Below are 21,024 nucleotides of genomic sequence, written 5' to 3' on the forward strand. Positions count from 1 at the left end.
GACTATGGTGATGCTGATGGCCTGGACTATGGTGGTCTCCATGTTGATGCTGATGGCCTGGACTGTGGTGGTCTCCATGTTGATGCTGATGGCCTGGACTGTGGTGGTCTCCATGTTGGTGCTGATGGCCTGTACTGTGATGGTCATCATGGTGGTGCTGATGGCCTGAACCATGGTGGTTTTCATGTTGATGTTGATGGCCTGGACTGTGGTGATCTCCATGGTGGTGCTGATGGCCTGTACTGTGGTGGTCTCCATGTTGATGCTGATGGTCTGGACTGTGGTGGTCATCATGGTGGTGCTGATGGCCTGTACTGTGATGGTCATCATGGTGGTGCTGATGGCCTGGACTGTGGTGATCTCCATGGTGGTGCTGATGGCCTGTACTGTGGTGGTCTCCATGTTGATGTTCATGGCCTGAACTATGGTGGTCTCCATGGTGATGCTGATGGCCTGAACTGTGGTGGCCATCATGGTGGTGCTGATGGCCTGGACTATGATGGTCTCCATGGTGATGGTGATGCGATTCACCATGGTGGTCTCCATGGTGGTGCTGGTGCTGATGGCCTTGACTGTGGTGGTCATCATGGTGGTGCTGATGGCTTGGACTATGGTGGTCTCCATGGTGATGGTGATGAGATTCACTGTGGTGTTCATCATGGTGGTGCTGATGGCCTGGATTGTGATGTTCTCCGTGTTGATGGTGATGCAATTCACTGTGGTGGTCTCCATGGTGATGCTGCTGAGATTCATTGTGTTTGTTTCCATAGTGATGGTGATGGCCTGGACTTTGGTGATGGTGTCTATGATGATGATGATGATGATGAGGTTCACTGTGGTGGTCTCTATGATGATGATGATGATGAGGTTCACTGTGGTGGTCACCATGGTGATGATAAATTGTGTCACTGGTTAGGCTCTGGCGTCCATGGTGACGTGGGGTAGTTGGGCGTTCAATGGTTGGGTGGTCGCTATGGCGGCGGTGACCTGAACTGTGATGTTCTTCATAGTAATGTGTTGGAGTGTGGTGACCTTTACGAGGAGTTGTGATGTGGTGGTCTTCATGGTGACGATGACGAGAGGGGCTATGATGGCTGCCATGGTGACGGTGGTCTCCATGATGATGGTCTCCATGGTAATAGTGATAGGATGTGTCTTTGTGGTCTCTGTGGTGATGAGACTTGTTGTGGTGGTCACCATGATGATAGAGAGGACTGTGGTGGTGTCCGTGGTGATGGTGATGACTTGTGTTGTGATGGTCTCTGTGATGATGGTTATAACATGGGCTGTTGCGATCACCATGGTGATGATGATGACTAGAAGCGTGATCGTCTCCTTGGTGACGATGGTGGTTGTGCTCGTAAGAGGGCGAATGGGAGCGATGCTGAGAGGCTTGAGACCATGATTGACTTCTTTTCAAACAACGAACATCGGTGCAGCTTCTGTGACCCGTGCGATGGGGTGAGCCTGTAGAACGGTGACGTTGACGCTGGTGAGAAGATTTAGAGTGAGAAGGCTGAGAAGAGTCCTTGCTGGTATGAGAGTACTTGCTGGAGCAAACTGATTCTGCAGTGTCGTGCTGACTCCTTGGCTGACTGTGTTTCTCAGTGCTGCTGTCTCCCTTACTGGATCGAACAGAGGCTTGCCCTGGACTGCAGGGTCTTTGAGCATCTGTAACCCCAAGAGTGGTGAGTCTCATCGGGCTGAGCACCTGCCGAGTGATCTCATTAAGGAAGGCAGAGAACTTCATTTTCTCCTTCATTAAATTCTTCTTGGCTTCACTTTTTCTCCTCTCCTGTTCATTTTCATCTTCATTTTCATGCCAGTCTTTTTCTTTGGGTCCAGTGAGAGCCTCCATTGATTTGCTTTTGCGGACACTTCCATCATTTCCTGAGCCTCTTGTAGCCCGGTTCTTGGTTCCCTTGGTGGGGCCGCTGTGAGAGGACTTGCCTTTCTCCTGTTTCTGTTTAGCAGAGAGCCTGTTTTGATAACCTCTTTTATCTATCAAAGGGACCGTGTCGTCTTCCTCCTCAAAGTGCTTGTGTTTCCCGGAAATGTCAGTACAGGACTGCGAATGCTGAGCCTTCTTAAGGGGATGTCTATCTGAACAGTCACTGCTGGAGTTTGAGGACAGGCTAGAGGAAGATGTTGAAGAGGAGGAAGAAAATGAAGATGAGGAGGAGGAGGAAGAGGAAGAAGAGGGGGAGGAGGAGGAGGAGGAGGAGGAGGATACTGATGAGGACGAAGTAGAATGAGAAGAAGAGGAGGATGAAGAGGAAGCAGTTGAGGAACTCGAGGGAGCTTCTGAGAGAGAAACATGGCGATGGTTTTGTTTGCGATGGTAATGGTGAGAGTGAGGATGATGAGTCTTGTCTTCATCATGCTGATGCTGATGGCCGGAGGGAAGATCACTGAAAAGGCTGTCGTCCGCTGTGGAATGGGTGCTATTTCAGAAAGAAAATAAAATTATTATAGACACACTGGAAACCAATATAAGACTGAGACAAGCTAATGATAATGATAATTATTTTTTGTAATAACAGAGCAAAGTTATGAATCAAAACTCTCATAACAAACGAACACAGAAGGACACAGATCTCTGCCACTTTCATCATTATCATATAAAAATTAAAATAAAAAGAGAAGCACATATTCTAGGACAGGCAAGAAACAGTAGATAAGAAATCCATAATTACTCATGGCTGTCATTATCATCTGACTGATGTGACTTTTGCCGATGACGATGGCCTTGATTCTGGTGATGGTGCTTCATCTGTGGAATTTTTGAGTTTGCATTCTTTCCATGCTTGCGGTCTTTCTCTTGATGGTCACACATTTCAGGCTTATGACCTTTGACGCCTTTGGTGTCCTGATGAGTACGTAAAGGTCTGAAATATTTCTCCATCAACTGGCACGATATCAATCCCTGGGGAAAAGTTGCATAATTCAGTCTGCGGTGACAATTATTTTCCTATCCACTTTACAGAAATAGACACATGGTAATATTTGAATTTTAATTCATACTATTATTGCAGTAAAGTAGGAAAAGATAATGATTACAAAATGTATGATTGATAGATACTAATACAGTACTACTTCATAAAACTATGAACCCAATCACCAGAATGAATGTTGGTATTATGTTTCTGCAAACCATGGATACGTTACGCTTATATGTTATTATGGGGCAGATACGTTACAACTTTCCATTTCAACAACATTGTGGTTCACATAAAACCACTTAGTTATGGTTAGGAAAAGATTTTGGCTTAAAATACTTTTGGTGGCACTATCCCAGCAGGAAACACAGCGATGTCTCCATAAAACACAACCGTTTTTTGCTGCACCATCGTAAAAGGAAATGCAGTGCTATCTCTGTTAAGAAATAAAAGCTTTTTGGGAACTATTGCAGCAGGAAAAGCAGCAATGACTCGGTTAAAAGACAAAAAAATTGTGGCACTATCCCCTTTGGAAACACAGCCACTGAACGCTGAAAAACACCCACGTTCGGGTGATAAAATGCTACTGGAAGACTCACTGAAGTCACTGTTAATCTCAAACAGTTGTCTCACCATCACTAAGCGTCACATCATCCCCTCCATTTCCCAATGACAAGGTCAGCTCATATGCTACGTCACATTAGAAACATTGATATGATACATATGAAATGTACAAAAGTAACATATCTGTGGTTCGCAGAAACCAACATTGCCTTCTGGTGACTGGGTTGAAAACTATACTGGCTTACTACATGACTGATTATTAGGTGTATGCACATCATTTCTAAACTGTACGGAAGTATTAATAAAAAATAAATCTATTTTTGAAAAATATGTAGTGCTACATGCAATGTAAAGGCAAATGTAAAAAAGTCAAATGCAGACTTCTCTGTGTAAAATTAATCCTTGTGTTATGAGTTGCATGCAACACTATGAAACATATAATAATAAAACAAGTTGTCAGTTTCTAAAGCAAGCTCATTGTAATTGAGAAAGCAGCTACAGAGAAGTTAATTCAGAAATAATCTACCATGCAGCCAGCATCTGTACTTACGTCCTCAAAGAAGCCACAGAATGACACAGGCAGTGTTCAGTGAAACACTGACTTTCTCCCAATGATCCACCGTCCAGTTGAACTGGGAAGCACATGTAAAACCCGCACACACCCACACATCAATATATACTCCTGTGCCATCCAATGACAGAGCGACCAGTTGTTGTACTGTATTAAACTCTGCTGTATGCTGTTCTGTGTGTGATGACTTATGCACATATTTTAAAGATACCAGCATGAATGAATACATATACAGTATAACTTTACATACAGCGAACATAAGATCAGTGCACACTGTATGTTTGTATACAGTGACAACGCCAGAATTTTTTCACTGTTGTAGCTAGAAGGGGCCACTGAAAATCTTGGGGTGGCACACCAAAACCAAAAGCCATAACTACAAATCAATCAATTTGTTTATGCTGTTGAAGTGTATAGGCTTGTTGAAAAATATGTAAAAACCACAACAGGTGTTGAGTTCCACAACAATCTCGTCTGAATGTGTTATGTATTTGTATAATCATGTGCTTGGTGATGATTGTTCTACAAATAGATTTAAAAAGACGAATATACAGCTTCAATATAAAGGAGTACATTGATTGTGAGGTACAAAGCATTTATTGTGATAAGGCCTTCTCAAGTTTAAGGGAGACTTGTGGGTACCCACAGAACCTTTCTTCATATATCAGATATTCAAAAAAAAAAAAAAAAAAAAACTTTAAAAATTTAACCCATATCTTACCAGGTAAGTCCCGTAGAGATCAAGGATCTCTTTAACAAGGGAGACCTGGCCAAGACAGCAGCACACAAAAAGTTACAGCCAAATAACTACATGATAAAAAACATAAAAGATGTACAGTAACCAGAAATATTAGAACATCTATGCACAATGACAAGAACCAATCTATCCATTCAACCTTGTACTTATGAGAGCTTTACAGTCAGGCAGAGAAACCAAATCATGTAATTCCAACTCTTTTTGAAGGTTATTCCAAGTGAAGGGAGCAAAGCACATAGAAGCCTTGATATTTTAGACTGTAGTTTTGGTCAGATTTCTGTTTAATCAAAGTACAAATGTACGAAGGGAGTTCACCCAACATGGCTTTATAAATGAACAAAAACCAGTGACTGAGCCTACAAAAGGTCAAAGATGGCCAACCAGCCCTGGAATAAAGCGTAAAGTGATGAGTGAGGGCTTTACAATTTTCAACAAGTCTCAGTGCACTATGATATGTAGTATCTAACATGTACAAACAATGTGCAGATGCATTCATGTACATCAAATCACCATAATCTAGAAACAGTAAAAATGTAGCGGCAACCAGTCTTTTTCTAACCTCAAAGGAGAGGCAGGACTTGACGACCTCTAACTTCTTTCCCTGAGCAACATCTGGAGTGTTCACCGGCTACTTCTTAGCATTTGAGAAATGCATAACCTTAGTTTTATTAACAATTAAAACCATCTTTAGTTGTGAAAGCTGAATCTGGATAAGATTTAAAGTAGCTATATGTAAGAAATCTAATATGTCACAGAGACTAAGGAATAATGTTCATATAACATACTGATCTCACCGACAACAATAGTACAGCCAGAATATTCGCATTTAAAAAAATATTTTACGGTCCGCAAATCATGTTTACGTTTTGAATTTGTGTTTTGGCCTGTTGCGCCACCCACCGCCGTCTACCAGTCACGCAGTCAGTGGAGTCTCAGCATCAGTTACAGTTACGACTGAGCTACAGCAGCACGGCAAGTAGCATTAGCAGTGTCCCGGTACATAGCATTAGCAGTCGGTTCCTCCTCAGCTGTATCCCGGCAGCAGCGTTAGCAGCAGAGAAGCCGTACGTGCTCGAACGGTCCGCTGGAAAACCGAAGATCAAGGACGAGGCAACGCGGCCCTGCCACGGCAGCTGCCCGTGGGCAAACAAATCAGTCTCCAGCGTGCCGCTGTCCAGCAACCTCGAATCTGTAGGGGAGGGGGGGTGGATACAACTCGCGGCAGTATTTTGAATTTCAGTGCAGTAACCGTTTTGGCCACATTCTTACATACAGCGCCTTTAAGACAGCTTGCAATTTGGCCAGACCCTCTGTGTTAGATAAGTATATCACTGTGTCGTCGGCATAAAAATGAAAATTGGCACCAGCCACGTTTTGACCAAGACTATTAATATATATTGAAAATAGCAGCGTACCTAACACAGAACCCCGGGGTAAACCTCCCTGTATTCACATGTGCTTGTTACTCATACTTCTGTTCTTTTTTAACTTTCTTTTAATGGCTTTTTGAACGTCTTGAAAGACTTGAAAGTGATAATAAGCCAAATATTTTAATATATTTATTTTAGGATTTTGTTTAATAAACCACTCAAACTGCCAAAAATGAATGTTATAAAGTTGTTGTTTTGTTTTTTTGTTTTGTTTTTTTGCAGTTTGGCTTTCCATAATATCTCAACATATCTCAATGATATTTTTTTATTTGGAGGTGCCCTGAGCACATTATAGATGTTTTAAAGTCGAGGATCTGAGTGCCTGTGCCAGCCAAAAAACACTGGCTTCCAGCATTCATTCTTCAACTTGTACCAAGGTCCCTTCAGTGCTGCACATCAAAGGTAGCAGATGAAGAAATGTCAGAGGTAAACTCTCCTGTTGAAGTGAGCAAGTGTAACTGGAGGCATGGTGGTGGGTGGGTGTCAGATGTCACCCACTTTCCTCTTGCACTACTTAAGCTTTAAGTATTCACAAAATTCCCTTTCACTCATCAGAATATGTCAGTGCTCGCTGTGAAAAAGGCCCCAAAAGAAATCACTCTGGATGTCAGCAGTTTGTCACAAAGATGATTCTTCCACCTCATGAGAACAGAGCAGAGGTACAGAAAGACTGTGCTGCCCACAGTTCGCATGTTAACAACAGAGTGTCACGGTATTGATCAGGATGTCCCTATTATGTCAGAGCAATGGGCAATCTAATATCTCAGAGTAATTGAGAGATACATTGAACTCCAATAGAGTGACAAACGCAATTACACATCACAGGGCTTTGTTACGTCTTATTAATCCACTCATGACTTAGACTATTTTCTCATGTCAAGAAGCACATCAGACAATACAAACCACAGCTTGTATACAAGAGCCAGATGTGTCATTTCTGTTGTAATTTTGCATCATGGATCTTCATCGCCGCCGGCAGCTTTCCCTGCATCAATGTAATATGGCTCAGATCCACTGTTAATCAATGGCAGAGCTGCACTGCTGTCACTCATTGATAAACGCAATGGAAAGTTAGAAGAGGCAACTGACAGTCACACACAAACATGTGACGTATCAGTGAATATTTATAACACAGATGTTCACACTTGTAGGGGGTTATTACGAGGATTCCCAAGGACAGCATGTAACATAGTTGCATCATGCAGGATCTCATCAAAGGACTGATAATGATTGCAGCACGCTCTATGCTGTAACACGCCCATCTCCTGTGGGATAATTTACTGAACGCATTTTTCACATGCAATTTATTTGCTATAGCTTTCAATAAAGTAACTTTAAATATATGAGAGGGAAATATGACCACTACATGCACTACTTCTTAACAATATAAAGTTTGTTGCAGGTGAAGGACTGCAACATGCAGCCACCCACTGCTGTGGTGCATCATACAGCAACTGTAAGCAGCATCCATCCATCCATCCATCCATCCATCCATCCATCCATCCATCCATCCATCCATCCACCTATCTTCCATCTATGATCTATCTACCATCTATTCATCCATCCACCATCTATCCATCCATCTATCATCTATTCATCCATCCACCATCTATCCATCCACCATCTATCCATCCATCTATCATCTATTCATCCATCCACCATCTATCCATCCATCCATCATCCATCTATCATCCATCCATCCATCTATCCATATATCATCTATCTATATCCATCTATCCACCCAACCATCTATCATCCATCTATCCATCCATCCATCCATCCATCTATCATCCATCCATCCATATATCATCTATCTATATCCATCCACCCATCTATCCACCCATCCATCTATCATCTATCCATCCATCCATCCATCCATCCATATATCATCTATCTATATCATCCATCCATCTATCCACCCATCCATCCATCCATCCATCCATCTAGCATCCATCCATCATCCATCCATCATCTCTCCATCCATCTCCTGTCCATCTATCATCCATCCATCTCTCCATCCATCCATCTATCACCCATCCATCCATCATCTCTCCATCATCCATCCATCCATCATCCATCCAACATCCATCCATCCATCCATCATCCATCCATCCATCTCTCCATCCAGCTATCATCTTTCCATCTATCCATCATCCATCCATCTATCATCCATTCATGTGTCATCCATCCATGTATGTATCATCCATCCATCCATCCATCCATCTCTCCATCCATCCATCTATCATCCATCCATCCAGCTATCATCTTTCCATCTATCCATCCATCCATCCATCATCTATCATCCATCCATCCATCATCTCTCCATCCATCCATCCATCCAACCATCCATCCATCCATCTCTCCATCCAGCTATCATCTTTCCATCATCCATCCATCCATCCATCCATCCATGTATCATCCATTCATGTCATCCATCCGTGTATTATCCATCCATCCATCCATCCATCATCAGTCCACCTATCTATCCATCTATCCATCCATGTATCATCCATTCATGTGTCATCCATCCATGTATGTATCATCCATGTATTATCCATCCATCCATCCATCCATCCATCCATCCATCCATCCATTCATGGTTTTAGTGAACATAATAATAATAATGATAATAATAATAATACATTTTATTTATACAGCGCTTTTACAGCTCTCAAAGACGCTTTACATTTAAAACCAAAGAAAAGAAGTACATACATGTAAGTGCAAAGACATAAACAGAAGACAAGGACAATATAAAACAACAAGGTGCAAAAGCATAGTACAAAACAAAGAAAAGGAGGGCACATGAGGAACCGAGAACGAAAAGCTAATGTTAAAGGTTAAAAGCGGATTTGAAAAGGTGGGTTTTGAGGAGTGATTTGAAGGTGGATGGATTTGGACAGTCACGGATGTGTATAGGGAGGGTGTTCCAGAGGGAGGGGGCGGCTATGGAGAAGGCTCTGTCGCCCCAGGTTCATGCATGTGTTTAGAAAGTACTGAGCATACGACTGGATAAATGAGTCTTGGATCACACTGTACCTGTTGTGTGAGAGTTTGTAAACAATGTTTTCATATAGCGTTTTTTTTTTTTTTCCCATTAAAGGTTTTTTGGGGGAGTTTTTCCTTATCCACTGAGAGCATCTAAGGACAGAGGGTTGTCATATGCTGTAAAGCCCTCAGAGGCAAATTGTGATTTGTGATATTGGGCTTTATAAATAAAATAAAATTGAATTGAGTTTTGCTGTTGTTGAAAGCTGCCCCCAATCAATCAGTAAATCAATATGTTACCCGTTTTACATGGAGGCATTCAAGAACAATGAAGTTTTCTTGTCAAATTCAAGGTAACACAGTATGATTAATTGATTTACAAATGGTGATATTGTGGGTAAAGTATTCCTTTAAATGCCAGTGGTCCATGTGTCACAAAACAAACATGGTTTCAATGGCCTTTAGTTGTTCATAGTGGCTTTAATATTTTAGTATTTTATAATCTTTTTACGTATGTAATTGTTCTAACCGGTTGTTTTAAAATGTGCTATATAAATAAACAACATAGCATATAGCCATTGTAAGGTCACACAATGATATTTGCACAAAACTATAGAAAATTAAATGCATCATGACAATAAATTAGACTGTGATAAACAGCAACATGGTGGTTAAATACATACTGGCTGACCTGCAGAGGAGATCTTTGGATAAATGTCAGAGTCTCCCCTTGCAGATACTTGACATTTGATGAGGTCATACATGATACCAACATCTCCACATCTTTGTGTCACATTGCAGTTTAAAATACCATGTAAGCATTTTGTACATTTTGACTGTTTGTATTTATAAACGGACATATTTCGTCTTGTGAATTGTATAACTTTGACCTTTGCAAAGGGAAAACAATACCAATGTCAACCACATGGATAGAATTTAAATGTTTTAAATGGTGCCATGTATAGTGCAGAGTACAGAATCACACTGGAGCTGAAAGAGCAGAGATAGTTCTGGAAACAGATCTGACTCTGGTCTCTGTCCTGTCACCGAGCAGATCTATGGAGCTCCAAACCTGGATGCACCACCAGGGGGAGTAATATGCAAATATTTGTAGAGAGGTGACATGGCTGAGCACTAGTGAGTGCATTCATCAGGATTTGCAGATCCGCCTGCTCTTTCTTAGAGTTTAAAGGGCATGATATACAGCACATGGTATCTTATGTCTAATTTGTCCTCTGAAAAATAAGAGATATTTTTTAATCGCACTTTGCCCTTTGCATTCAGGATTTTACTACCGCATCTTTTTACAGTGTTGGCAATCCCACCACTATAACAAATAGGGTTTTAAATTGCAGGTTGAGCTGCCCTTTCACAAAACAAACAAGCACCTGGTAATAAAGAAATAAATCATTCTGAAGCTCCTCTCATCAGGTGATGATGCATCCAAGTTACTCGAAGGTGGTCAAAACACAATACACAAATCGTAATCACTGGATGCATGACAGCTTAAAGACTTAAAGCAACAGTTAGGGAGGACACAGTTCAGCTGAAAGAGGAACTTCTGGAGATGATCTCTATGGAGGGAGCAACTCCTAACCTTTAAGAAGTTTATCATGAGGAGCAACAAATGTGGAAGGTCATACTGGATCCTATTCATAAAATATCTACTGTTCCAAGAATCTTGAGACGGACTCCTATATTTCTTTCTGCTTTGTCTAGTTTATCCTGTCGATCAACAACTCACTAAGACACACATGAACCCTCTGTAATCACTACCTCTTTGGTTTTTGTTTTTGGTTTTTGGTTTTTCTTTCCATGTATTTTCTTACCCAGTTTAAGTACCCTGATAGATATGTGAGTTAAGTATGCTTTCTTGATGCTGGAAGTCAGACACCACACGTCGGAGTGAGATGGCATATCCTTCATAGAGTGTGGGCCTTGAAATGACCAATTCACATTTTGTGCCATTTCCTCTATCCACTATGGGGCGCTGGAGAGTGCACTAATGACACATGTTTTTGTGCATCAAATACAGACCACAGCATGTACATTTCAGGTAAATCAAAAGTTAAGAGTCTGAAAAGATGTACTTCCTGTCGCCACTAGGTGGCGCTATGAGTATCACGGAATATTGTCGTATTGATGTGTTCAGGGTGGGACTATAATGAATCAGGTTAAGTTTGATGGAGATTGGACCATTTACTCCAGAGCTGTAGCAATTTCGTGTCTCATGGCGAGACATCAAATTTAAACTCTCTGCAGCGGCATTCCATTCAACATGAGGTAGATCCTGTGATAACTTTTGATCTCAATGTAGCCAAGCTTTCACAAACCAATTTTGAAGTCAATCTGATTCACTCTGTAGGAGAAATTCGTAAAAATACAACACCTGGGAAACGCCAAAAATGACCACACGGACTTCAAAATGGCCTACTTCCTGTTGTGCTTAGGCAATGGGTCCAAAAGACTTTTTTGTGCATCTGGGCATGATACAAGTGTGTACAGATTTTTGTGCATGTCAGTGAAACATGCTGCGGGGGCTGCTCTTTAAAGGGTGTGGCCAAGCCATTTTGCCACACCCACTAACAACAGCCAAATCACATGTAAATTTACACTGCAACTAAAGTGCATGCAAGAAATTGGCACGTTTTCGAGTATGTTAAAATCCCTCAAAGGGCGATTTTCTTCAAAATAAAATAATTAAATTAGATTAAATTAAATTAACTTAAATTAAATTAAATAATAACTTCAATTTCAATAGGTCCCTCGCCGGCGTGGTGCTCGGACCCCAAAAAAAAAAAAGAAAGAAAAAAAAAGGTGGTCCAAGCTAAATGTATCTGACACCTTTATTTTACCTGCCACCTGTTGAAATAAAAGGTACAAACTGCTTTATCTTTGAAAGTGTTTATTTTGAAGCCAGACATATATGCAGTGTCTTGCCATAGTGAGATACCGGTGTTATAAAAGCAAGTAAGAGAGCGGTTACTTGCTGTCTCTTCTCCAGTTCTGTTCATTTAAGTAATTATTCATAAATGTCACTTGAGTGCAAATGTTGCTTTGAAAAGAAGTGCAGTAATTTACAGTGTGGTACACACAGAGCCCATCACTGCATCTAGTGTGTGAGATATTCTTGACTGTTATTATCACCAGTCTGTGATAGCATTAATATGTTTTTTGCAGCCAGTAGCTGCTTTATGAGAACTGGGCAGTGGAATTACATTTTAGTTTGAGCTACTGCACTCAAATAATAATGAATAAATATATTCAATGATATATTATTCTCATCAAAGCTGCACTACACGACTGACATATTAGAAACTCTTCACTCTTGATTTTGCCTGTACACAGCTGCAGATAATTGATGATGGACTTTAAATAACATTGTAATACTGACAGTGTGTAGTATTCCCATTTAATAGACAGTCAAAAAACATCAGGAAAATGTACATACAGTTATGTATGGCAAATCTAAAAGCAATGCACTCAATTTCAGAAGTAATGCAGACACCCATAAATAGTTATGTTATGTATTAATTAAAGTGTTGGGGTATATTTGATCCCATTTGTGAGGGCGAAATCTTCTCTAAAGGAGAAACGCACTCAAATTAAATCAGCAGGTGGAATCAGTTTATAACCGTGTAGAAGTTATTGGACAATTCAGCCAGCTAAAGATGTTCTTTCAACATCAACCATGTTTCTATTGATTCTACTTAACTTAAAAAAAATTACAAAGATCACTGATAAATGTTAGCTGGAATTGTAAATATAAATACTACCTCTTTTCATTGTTAGCTTTTCAAAGCCACAATAACCTGATCCTTCGTCTACATGCCCCGGGCCTCGGTCACCTTTGGAGTTTGTGGGTTGTTTGGATCGATCACAGGAAAGTTTCTGAATGTCGTGAGATTTGTTTTAGGGTCTGTGAAGGGCCCTGGCATGTTCCTACTGACCTGACCAGAGATTGCCTCCATTCTACAGAGGTGCAGCGTCTCTTTCTCTTTTCCACTCAAGTTGGGTAAACGGCTCCCTCTGTTGGGCTAACCGTGTATTAGAAAGTCCCATTTCAGCTCGTTCTACACGTGCTTACATGTGTAACACAGAAGGAAGAGAAGGAATCGATGCTTTTTTTAATCAGTTTTTCCCCACACGGATGTTGGGGTTAAGAAGAGGATCTAGATTTGGGTCAGAGCCAGCAGAGGCACGCCCAAGTTTAGCCATGATGATTATCAACGTAAAGAATCCAAGAACTCCGACCAGAAGAAGCATGAAGACGCGCTGCTTCCAGGACAGAGATGTCCGCTTTCCTCCTGTGCGATTTCTGGAAAGATAAAAGATCAAGAAATCAGGAATCACAATTATATCTGTTGTGATTTATTCTTTGTGACAATAAAAGACAGCTTTGGCTCCACAGAGGATCAGGATACTAACTTGAGAATTTGAGCAAACCAACTTAGCGTTGGCCGTCGCCGGTACTTGTCGTCATCAAAATCAATCTGTGTGACAGAGCTGTGACCTCCGTCCCGCGTGTCATAGATCTTTCTTGGTGACGATGCTGAGGAGTAACAGCAATAATTCTGTTAATCTTTCACCACAAGAGGCAACATAGTAGGTTAAATGATGGGCAAAAAAGGTGACCTAAAATCATTTCAAACATTTCAGGGCATTTAAAGAAAGACATGCAGGGCTTTAAAAGCAGTTGGCGAGAGCAGATTCAGAGGACTTTCCATTGCTTTACCTGCGTGTAGTGTAACTGTGTCACAGGCAGTGGCATTGGTGAAGTTAACCACAGTGTGCTCCTGCAGTTTTGGATCCCCGTTTTTACGAGGACCTCCGAGGTCCTCCTGTGCTGGAGCTGAGACAGAATTTGGTGGAGGGCTGAGGCTGGTGTTGTAAGAGTGGCTGGGGTAAATGTTACTTTGTTCTTGTGCTGAAGGAAGAAATAAAGAGAGTTTAATTTTACTACTTTAATAATACTGCATAACAGCTACAAACAGTCCTTAATAAATATGCACATCTTGTTAATTACTATAAAGTAAACATTAAGGCTCACCATCAAATGTTGACCAGTCGGTGTAATCAGTGACATCATGAGCTGTGGTCTCCTCAAGGCCCCCAATGGGCTCTTCAATCTGTCAAACGTAACATTTTATTAGTAACTTAGAAAATTAAATCTGTATGATTTGTGCGTTAAATACAATCAGAAAATGCACAATTCCGAATGTGTATTTTTTTGAGCGATTGGGTTGGTTTAGTTGATTACTGAAAACTTACTATATCTGATTGTCAACTACCTTTTTTCCATGACAAAGACGAGACAATGACGAGACGGCTCAAAACCATTTAACCCTAACTTTGACTACGTATATCAAAATGCAAGGTTGTCAACGAACAAGATGAGACTAAAATGTAATTTAGAGAATAACAACTTAACATGAAATTAAATTGTTTGCTGACAAAAAAGACACTACATATTAAACTGTTTTTGTCAGTACAGCAGTTCCACTTCCTGTGCTGTGTCTGCTTTATCAAAACTACACCACAGAGCAAATGAAGCACAGTCCAATGCATTGTTCTGCTGGGAAACCTTTGGTTCTGGCATTCATGTGGATACCACCTGACATTTTCCACCCACTCAAACACCGTTGCAGACCAAGTACCCCCCCTCATGGCAACAGTACTCCCCAATGGCAGTGGCCCCCCAGCAGAAAAAAGCAGCATGCCACACTACAAAAACTGTTTAGAAATGGCCTGTGGAGCGTGACAAAAAGCTCAAGGTGTCGACCTGGCTTCTAAATTTCCCAGGTCCCAATCTGCTCAAGGATTCTTGTGATGTGCCGGTACCCCAGATGTACCCCTAATCCAAGGTGGGGCCTCCTTGGATCGGACTTGGCTCTGACCTGTTGCGGCATAGACACAGGATCTCTGGGAGTGTCCAGCGCATTGGCGGCAGATCCATTTAGTCCAGTGGGTTGTTAGGTGAAGTTACGGTACGTGCCACAGATGCTCATTCAGATTGGGATCTGGGGAATTTAGAGGCCAGGTTGACACTTTGAGGTCTTTGTCACGTTCCTTGGGTCATTCCTGAGCAATGTCTGCAGTGTGGCATGGTGCATTATCCTGCTGGGGGGCCACTGCCATTGAGGAGTACTGTTGCCATGAGAGGGGGGGTACTTGGTCTGTAATGATGCTTGAGTGGGTGGAACATGTCAGGTGGTATCCACATGAATGCCAGAACCAAAGGTTTCCCAGCAGAACAATGCATTGGAACAAAATAATCAAAGTTATTCACTTCACCTGTCAGTGGTTTTAATGTTTTGGCTGAGCGGTGTACATATACATAGCCTTACACAAGACTAATACTAAATTAAAAAAATAGCTGACACAAATTAACACTACTTACATAGTCTAATTGTTCTGTTATCGCCAAACAAGGGATGTAACATTAATAGGCCCTTACCAGCGGCAACCCTAAACCAGCTCTGGCCCAGTTAACAGACGACAGCTGTTCTTTCAGCACATCAGCAATTGGGCTGGCAAGGTTGGAAGGGGGGAACACTGGACCCTGACAGGTGGGACACTGGTATCCCGCTGGAGCCGTATGGAGGGGCAGCCGAGAGGCCAAGTTATTAAGACAGGACCAGTGGAACACATCTGTGGTGGAAAAAGAAAGAATTCACATCAAAGCAAAAAGGACGGGATGTCATTTTGTTGAATAGCAAAATTCCATTGACCTATATTGTTACGCATTTATAGATACAACAGTGTAATTCTGTAATCTTACCGTAGCAGACGAGCCTGACGGTGTCTTGAGCATTCAGCGGAGTATTACACAGAGTGCAGTTGGGGTTGTAGTCGCTGTCCTGGAGCCATTGCAAATATGACTGCACGATACACTGAAGGGCAGCGAGTGGAAACGCAGAATTTTAATGTGGTGTTACAAGCTTTGTACAAACATACATCAGGTGATACTTGTTTACTCACTGACCTTGTTGTGGTTGGAGACCAGGCAATGCTCACACACATTTACACGATGTTCGAAGCAGAATAAATTGGTCACCTTTCTCTTTGGACACTTGCAGAGACCCATAGCCACCTGTGTTGTGTGGAGGACAGACAAACAAATGCAGGTTTGTTTTGGATGTATACAACAGACTGAGAGAGAGGATCCTTGTTCTCCTCTCTCTGTAAATTACAGACCGTCCTGCTGTTTAGTATGAGCAGAAGCTACAAGCAAGACAAATGTGTTTTCATTGTCTAGCAAAATGACATTAAAAGGTTTGCTCTGAATGTATGTATCCCGAGGCTAATGTTCCCTTTAATACAAAGTAGAGCAACAAAACAGAGGCAAAGATTGACATGACTTTATCTCATCCCTTTTTTCCTGACAGCCAGAAATTTCCTCAGACACAATTGCCGTTGGCATATTTTTGAGTGTGACCACTTTGAGTGTCATGAGCTGACTCACTTACAAAGTAATGAGAAGAGTTTGAACCTCAAAGTGTTGTGCGATGTGTGCAACTCTTCTGCCAAACCACTTACATTAAAGATAATCACAAATATTCAACGTGAGCAAAGGAAAATAATCATAATGTCAACATGTATGTTACATATTGTGGTTTGAAGATACTGACGACATAAATGCGTCAATCTTCAGACACTTTGCCATGTCATATAAAACAAGGTACATATCTCTGTCTTGGGCAATCAGTGTGATGAAGTATATATTCGTCAGGTAGTTCATTTGCTGGTTTAGCCAAATATAGTCATTCTTGTTTTGTTGATTTCTTTTCTTCCTGACTGATTTTTTTCATGATTTTGGGCGCAACTTCCAGTGAGATAGCGGAAGTAGCAGTAAGCTAGTTAGCCCCATAGACTGTCTGTGGTTAGTCCCAGTGGCTACTCTTGGTGGCTAACCGTCAACGCTGGTTCTTTTCCAAAGTAATTTGCCTTCAGTTTAGCAAATACTTATTTATTTTTTAACAAATATTTAACTAATGATAACTTAGCATTTTCTTAAATGTCCTTGCAGAGCTCTGGTACCTGTTGCACTGTCCGTGTCTTCAGCAACTGTGTGTTGAACATGTGACCAGAACAAAAAGAGATTGCTCCTGTTGCCAAAGGTACCGTTGATATGAGAAATAAAACCACAAGAGTTTCACAGACATAGCGAAAAAGTATTAAATCAGAATTTGCAGAAGAGAATGACACCTACACTGACAGGTCCGTCACTCAGCGTCAGTACAGTTCATTTTACTTGGAGCTACAGTTAATACTGAATTATGTTAAATGTTTGCTGAATGTGTTAGTATCTCTTAATAAGCCATCAGAAATCATAAATCATCTTTACAAGGAGCAGATTTTACCTTAAGCTAGCTCAGGCCATGTTAACAATAGGGCAAGTTAACAATATTTTATGGGAGCAAGGCAAACTAATTACTAGCGTGCTCGGTTGAAAAGGAAAAAAAAAACAATGCTTTGAGATGGCTGTCAGAGATGGCAGAGGTATGATCACATAATCCTGTTCGAGCTTTAACAGATGGTGTGTTCCATGTTTTATTTCACAATAGGCTCTGTGCACAGAGCCTATTGCTCTTGTAAAGAAGAATAGAGCACTGTAAACAAAATGTTACCGTTGGAAATCGCTGGTTTGAGTTCAGCACCGGAAGTTGCACCTATAATTCATGCAAAGTATCATGGGGGCTAGGAATAAGGTGGATAGGCTTCTTATATTTAACTGACATTTTCTGAGATTAATATTAAAATGGCTTCTCAACCACTGCCTTTCAGTTCCCCAATTTTGGTTTGTTTAGTTATTACTGTGTTGAATTTAAGCCTTGGTTCATGCTACAGGTAGTTTAAGTTAACATCCACATTTTCCTCACACCCAACAGCCTTGCTACACCACTGACTGCTGACTTAATAAATCATAGTTTGCTTATGTTGAATTATCTTTAACAAATGTCTTGCTTATGTAAATGGTTGCTTCCCTTCTTTGCGTTACTTTTAAACAAGCTGGGCATAACACTTGACAACTAGGCAATAATATCCTGTTTAATGACATTTCTTTCGTTATGTAGACCTGTCTCAGTCTCTTGGTCCAGTAGACAACTGTCCATTAGGTTAACGTGCCACATAATTAAGTGGTTATTAATGGCTATCAGCACTGGATGCTACTCATACCGTCTATTGGTGGGATTTGTAATTATCTAACTGTAACTGGCTGCACCTCGATTGTTGTGGAGTTGGCAAATTTCACACAAGTTATCGTAAACATTTCAGGTCATAACGAGTCATATTTTCTACTCTACCTCGATGTTTTACACCGAACAAAAATAACAAGTCTTGTCAGCTCAGTCACAACATTTATCTTTAGTAACATTAGCTGCAACTAGGCTCATCCAACATTTACGATTACTAATCAATTCACTGTGCCCTTACCCTTTAAGAGATTTTAAGTTTATACCTTGAATATCATGGAACAGAATAGAATAAATCTTTATTGTCCATCAGGGGTAGAAATTTGTCTTTGGCTCACCAGACACAAAAGACAACATTGTAAAAAGCAGACAAACAGTCTGTAAAACAAACATACCAAGTCAATACAAAAACACTTAACAAATTAGATCAGCTCATTGTCTGTGGTTTAAAACTCATCAGTCCCTTTGTTGAGTTAAGGATACTGACGGCACTTGGGATGGACTTCTTAAATACTTTTTTAGTTACCAGAGGGACACTATAGCGCCTCCCAGAGCTCAAGAGCTCGAACTGGCTAAAGAGAGGACGGGAGCTATCTGCCAAGATACTCCTCACTTTCTTCCTCGTCCTTTCTGTAAGGAGTTGAGTCAAGGGCCTTTATGGCATGCCAACTATTTTACCTGCCATTGTCACAATCCTAGAGAATTTATTCTTGAATGTACAGTTAACATGACCGTACCAGGCAGGGAGGAGAAAAGTTAAAGCACTCTCAACCAAAGTTTTGTACACTAATTCTAAAACAATGATCCAAACTTCAAGAACAACAATTTAGTTTAGTTTTCCTCACAGAAATGAATGAAATGCTGAGATATAGGTGAACTGTGACCTGTGGCGCTGGAGCCATGCTCTTTAGCCAATCTCAAGTGGCTCCTGGTGGTTTTGACAGCATTTTGAAAAAACTGAAAAAAATAAATGTCTTAACATTTCATTCGTGTACGACCTGGCACCTTTTCCTCTACATTTTGCTGACACTCAAGTAGTGTTGGTGACTCTTTAGTGTCCCAGCTAGGCCACCTATGGATTCCAAATCCAAAAAAGTAAAAGCTTTACAATGAGAAAATTGAGGATTGAATAGTGCCAGGACAAATTAGTTAACTTTCACCGCAAATACTGCATAGTTGAAGTACCAAAAATCAGAAAAAGCCCACTGCAGAGTAGCCATCTTGTGGTAACACATACTGTTGAATGCTCATTTACACCAATTAGTAATCATCGTTATGTGGCTCCAAAAAGATTTTTCTTATCAAAAATGGTTCTTTTGATAGTAAGCCTTGCCAACCCCTGCTCTAGGTAAATATCCCAACATATTATACGATGGATTAAAATTAAATCAACACCTAAAATGACTGGTTTCTCCCTTTAATATTCTCCCAAGACTCCTATAGTGTTGCATAATCCCCCGAAATATGTGTAAATTATTCCACAGCCTCTCCTGCATACACTACATTGTGCTGATAGGGTAATGTTTATGATCTCCATATTGTAATTATGCATCATTATTTAAGCTAAGGAAACTCCAACAAACCCAGACATCAGTTGAGGGGTCCTAAAACACCTTACCTTAACTTTCCAGTTAAACCCCCTCCACCTGTTTGTGGTCTTGTGGCTACTTAAGTGAATTCCCACCCATTAGTCACCCTGTATTATCACATTAGCTTCTCCTGCTCCTATTTTACTTTAATATAAGAGGTATCTAATGGATTATCTACCTGCAAACCGTATGGATTTTATAAAATTGAACCTACTGCCATGTCACAAGTATTGGATGGGGCAGCCCAACATGAGGTTTGCATACAGTAAGAGCAGCAATTTTGCCAGTTACATCATCTCCACATTATCGACACCGACAGTCTATTACTTTAACATGCTGTATAGTTAACTGGTTATCAAAGACACTGTCAGACATACTGTCTGTTAGTGTTAACGGTAGTTATTCAACTGTAACTAGCTGCATCTTGATTGTTGTAATTTTGGCTAACTTCACAAAAATTATCGTACACGTTTCGGGACATAATGAGTCATTTTTTCGACAGTAACTTACTGTTCAAACACCGAACTAAACGAACACGTCTCGTCAGCTCAGTCCCAATATTTATCTAAGCTAACATTAGCTGCTAAATTAGCTGGAAGTTATCAGTTGAGGAAACGTTAGCGAGCTAATCAAGCTAGCTTGGCAGAGTTGAGGAAGTTCCAACGCAAATGATACATAATTACGTGTTACCTGACTTTATTGGAGCCCCGTTGCTTTCAGGTGATGTTGAACGACTGTCATTGAAGCTTCCGTGTCAAATTCACATGGAAGGCGACTCCAGAAGCTGTCATCGGGAAAACTTGGCTGCAGCTAGCTGTTTCCTTCCTCTCTCTGTTTATGTGCCACGTCTCTTCCGCTTCTGCGTCTTCTTCGTGGGTTTTTGTAACAAACCGACTACTGCACTCTGCTGCCACCTACCGAGCGGGAGTCATTGACTGTATAGACGTCCATGTCAACGATGTTTTTCAATTAGGTATTTAACACTATGG

General features: G+C 40.9%; 2 protein-coding genes across 2 annotated transcripts; both read right to left on the bottom strand.

Moving 5' to 3' along the window:
* Positions 1 to 912: 912 nt before the first annotated feature.
* si:dkey-273o13.3 (uncharacterized protein DDB_G0271670) lies at positions 913 to 4,096 on the bottom strand. The gene is made up of 4 exons (XM_050041016.1): positions 4,054 to 4,096; positions 2,697 to 2,926; positions 1,597 to 2,444; positions 913 to 1,412 (listed from the first exon to the last, which is right to left on the bottom strand). Exons 2-4 carry the CDS (start codon positions 2,903 to 2,905, stop codon positions 913 to 915), a joined length of 1,557 nt encoding a protein of 518 aa, XP_049896973.1. The 5' UTR covers positions 2,906 to 2,926; positions 4,054 to 4,096.
* Positions 4,097 to 12,151: 8,055 nt separating this feature from the next.
* zfpl1 (zinc finger protein-like 1) lies at positions 12,152 to 20,894 on the bottom strand. The gene is made up of 8 exons (XM_050040812.1): positions 20,726 to 20,894; positions 16,235 to 16,342; positions 16,031 to 16,142; positions 15,707 to 15,900; positions 14,300 to 14,378; positions 13,985 to 14,176; positions 13,678 to 13,801; positions 12,152 to 13,567 (listed from the first exon to the last, which is right to left on the bottom strand). The coding sequence occupies exons 2-8, from the start codon at positions 16,334 to 16,336 to the stop codon at positions 13,381 to 13,383; spliced, it is 990 nt and encodes a 329-aa protein (XP_049896769.1). The 5' UTR covers positions 16,337 to 16,342; positions 20,726 to 20,894; the 3' UTR covers positions 12,152 to 13,380.
* Between the last annotated feature and the right edge of the window lie 130 nt (positions 20,895 to 21,024).

This window comes from Epinephelus moara, chromosome 3 (assembly GCF_006386435.1).
Source record: "Epinephelus moara isolate mb chromosome 3, YSFRI_EMoa_1.0, whole genome shotgun sequence".
NCBI classification, from domain to species: Eukaryota; Metazoa; Chordata; class Actinopteri; order Perciformes; family Serranidae; genus Epinephelus; species Epinephelus moara.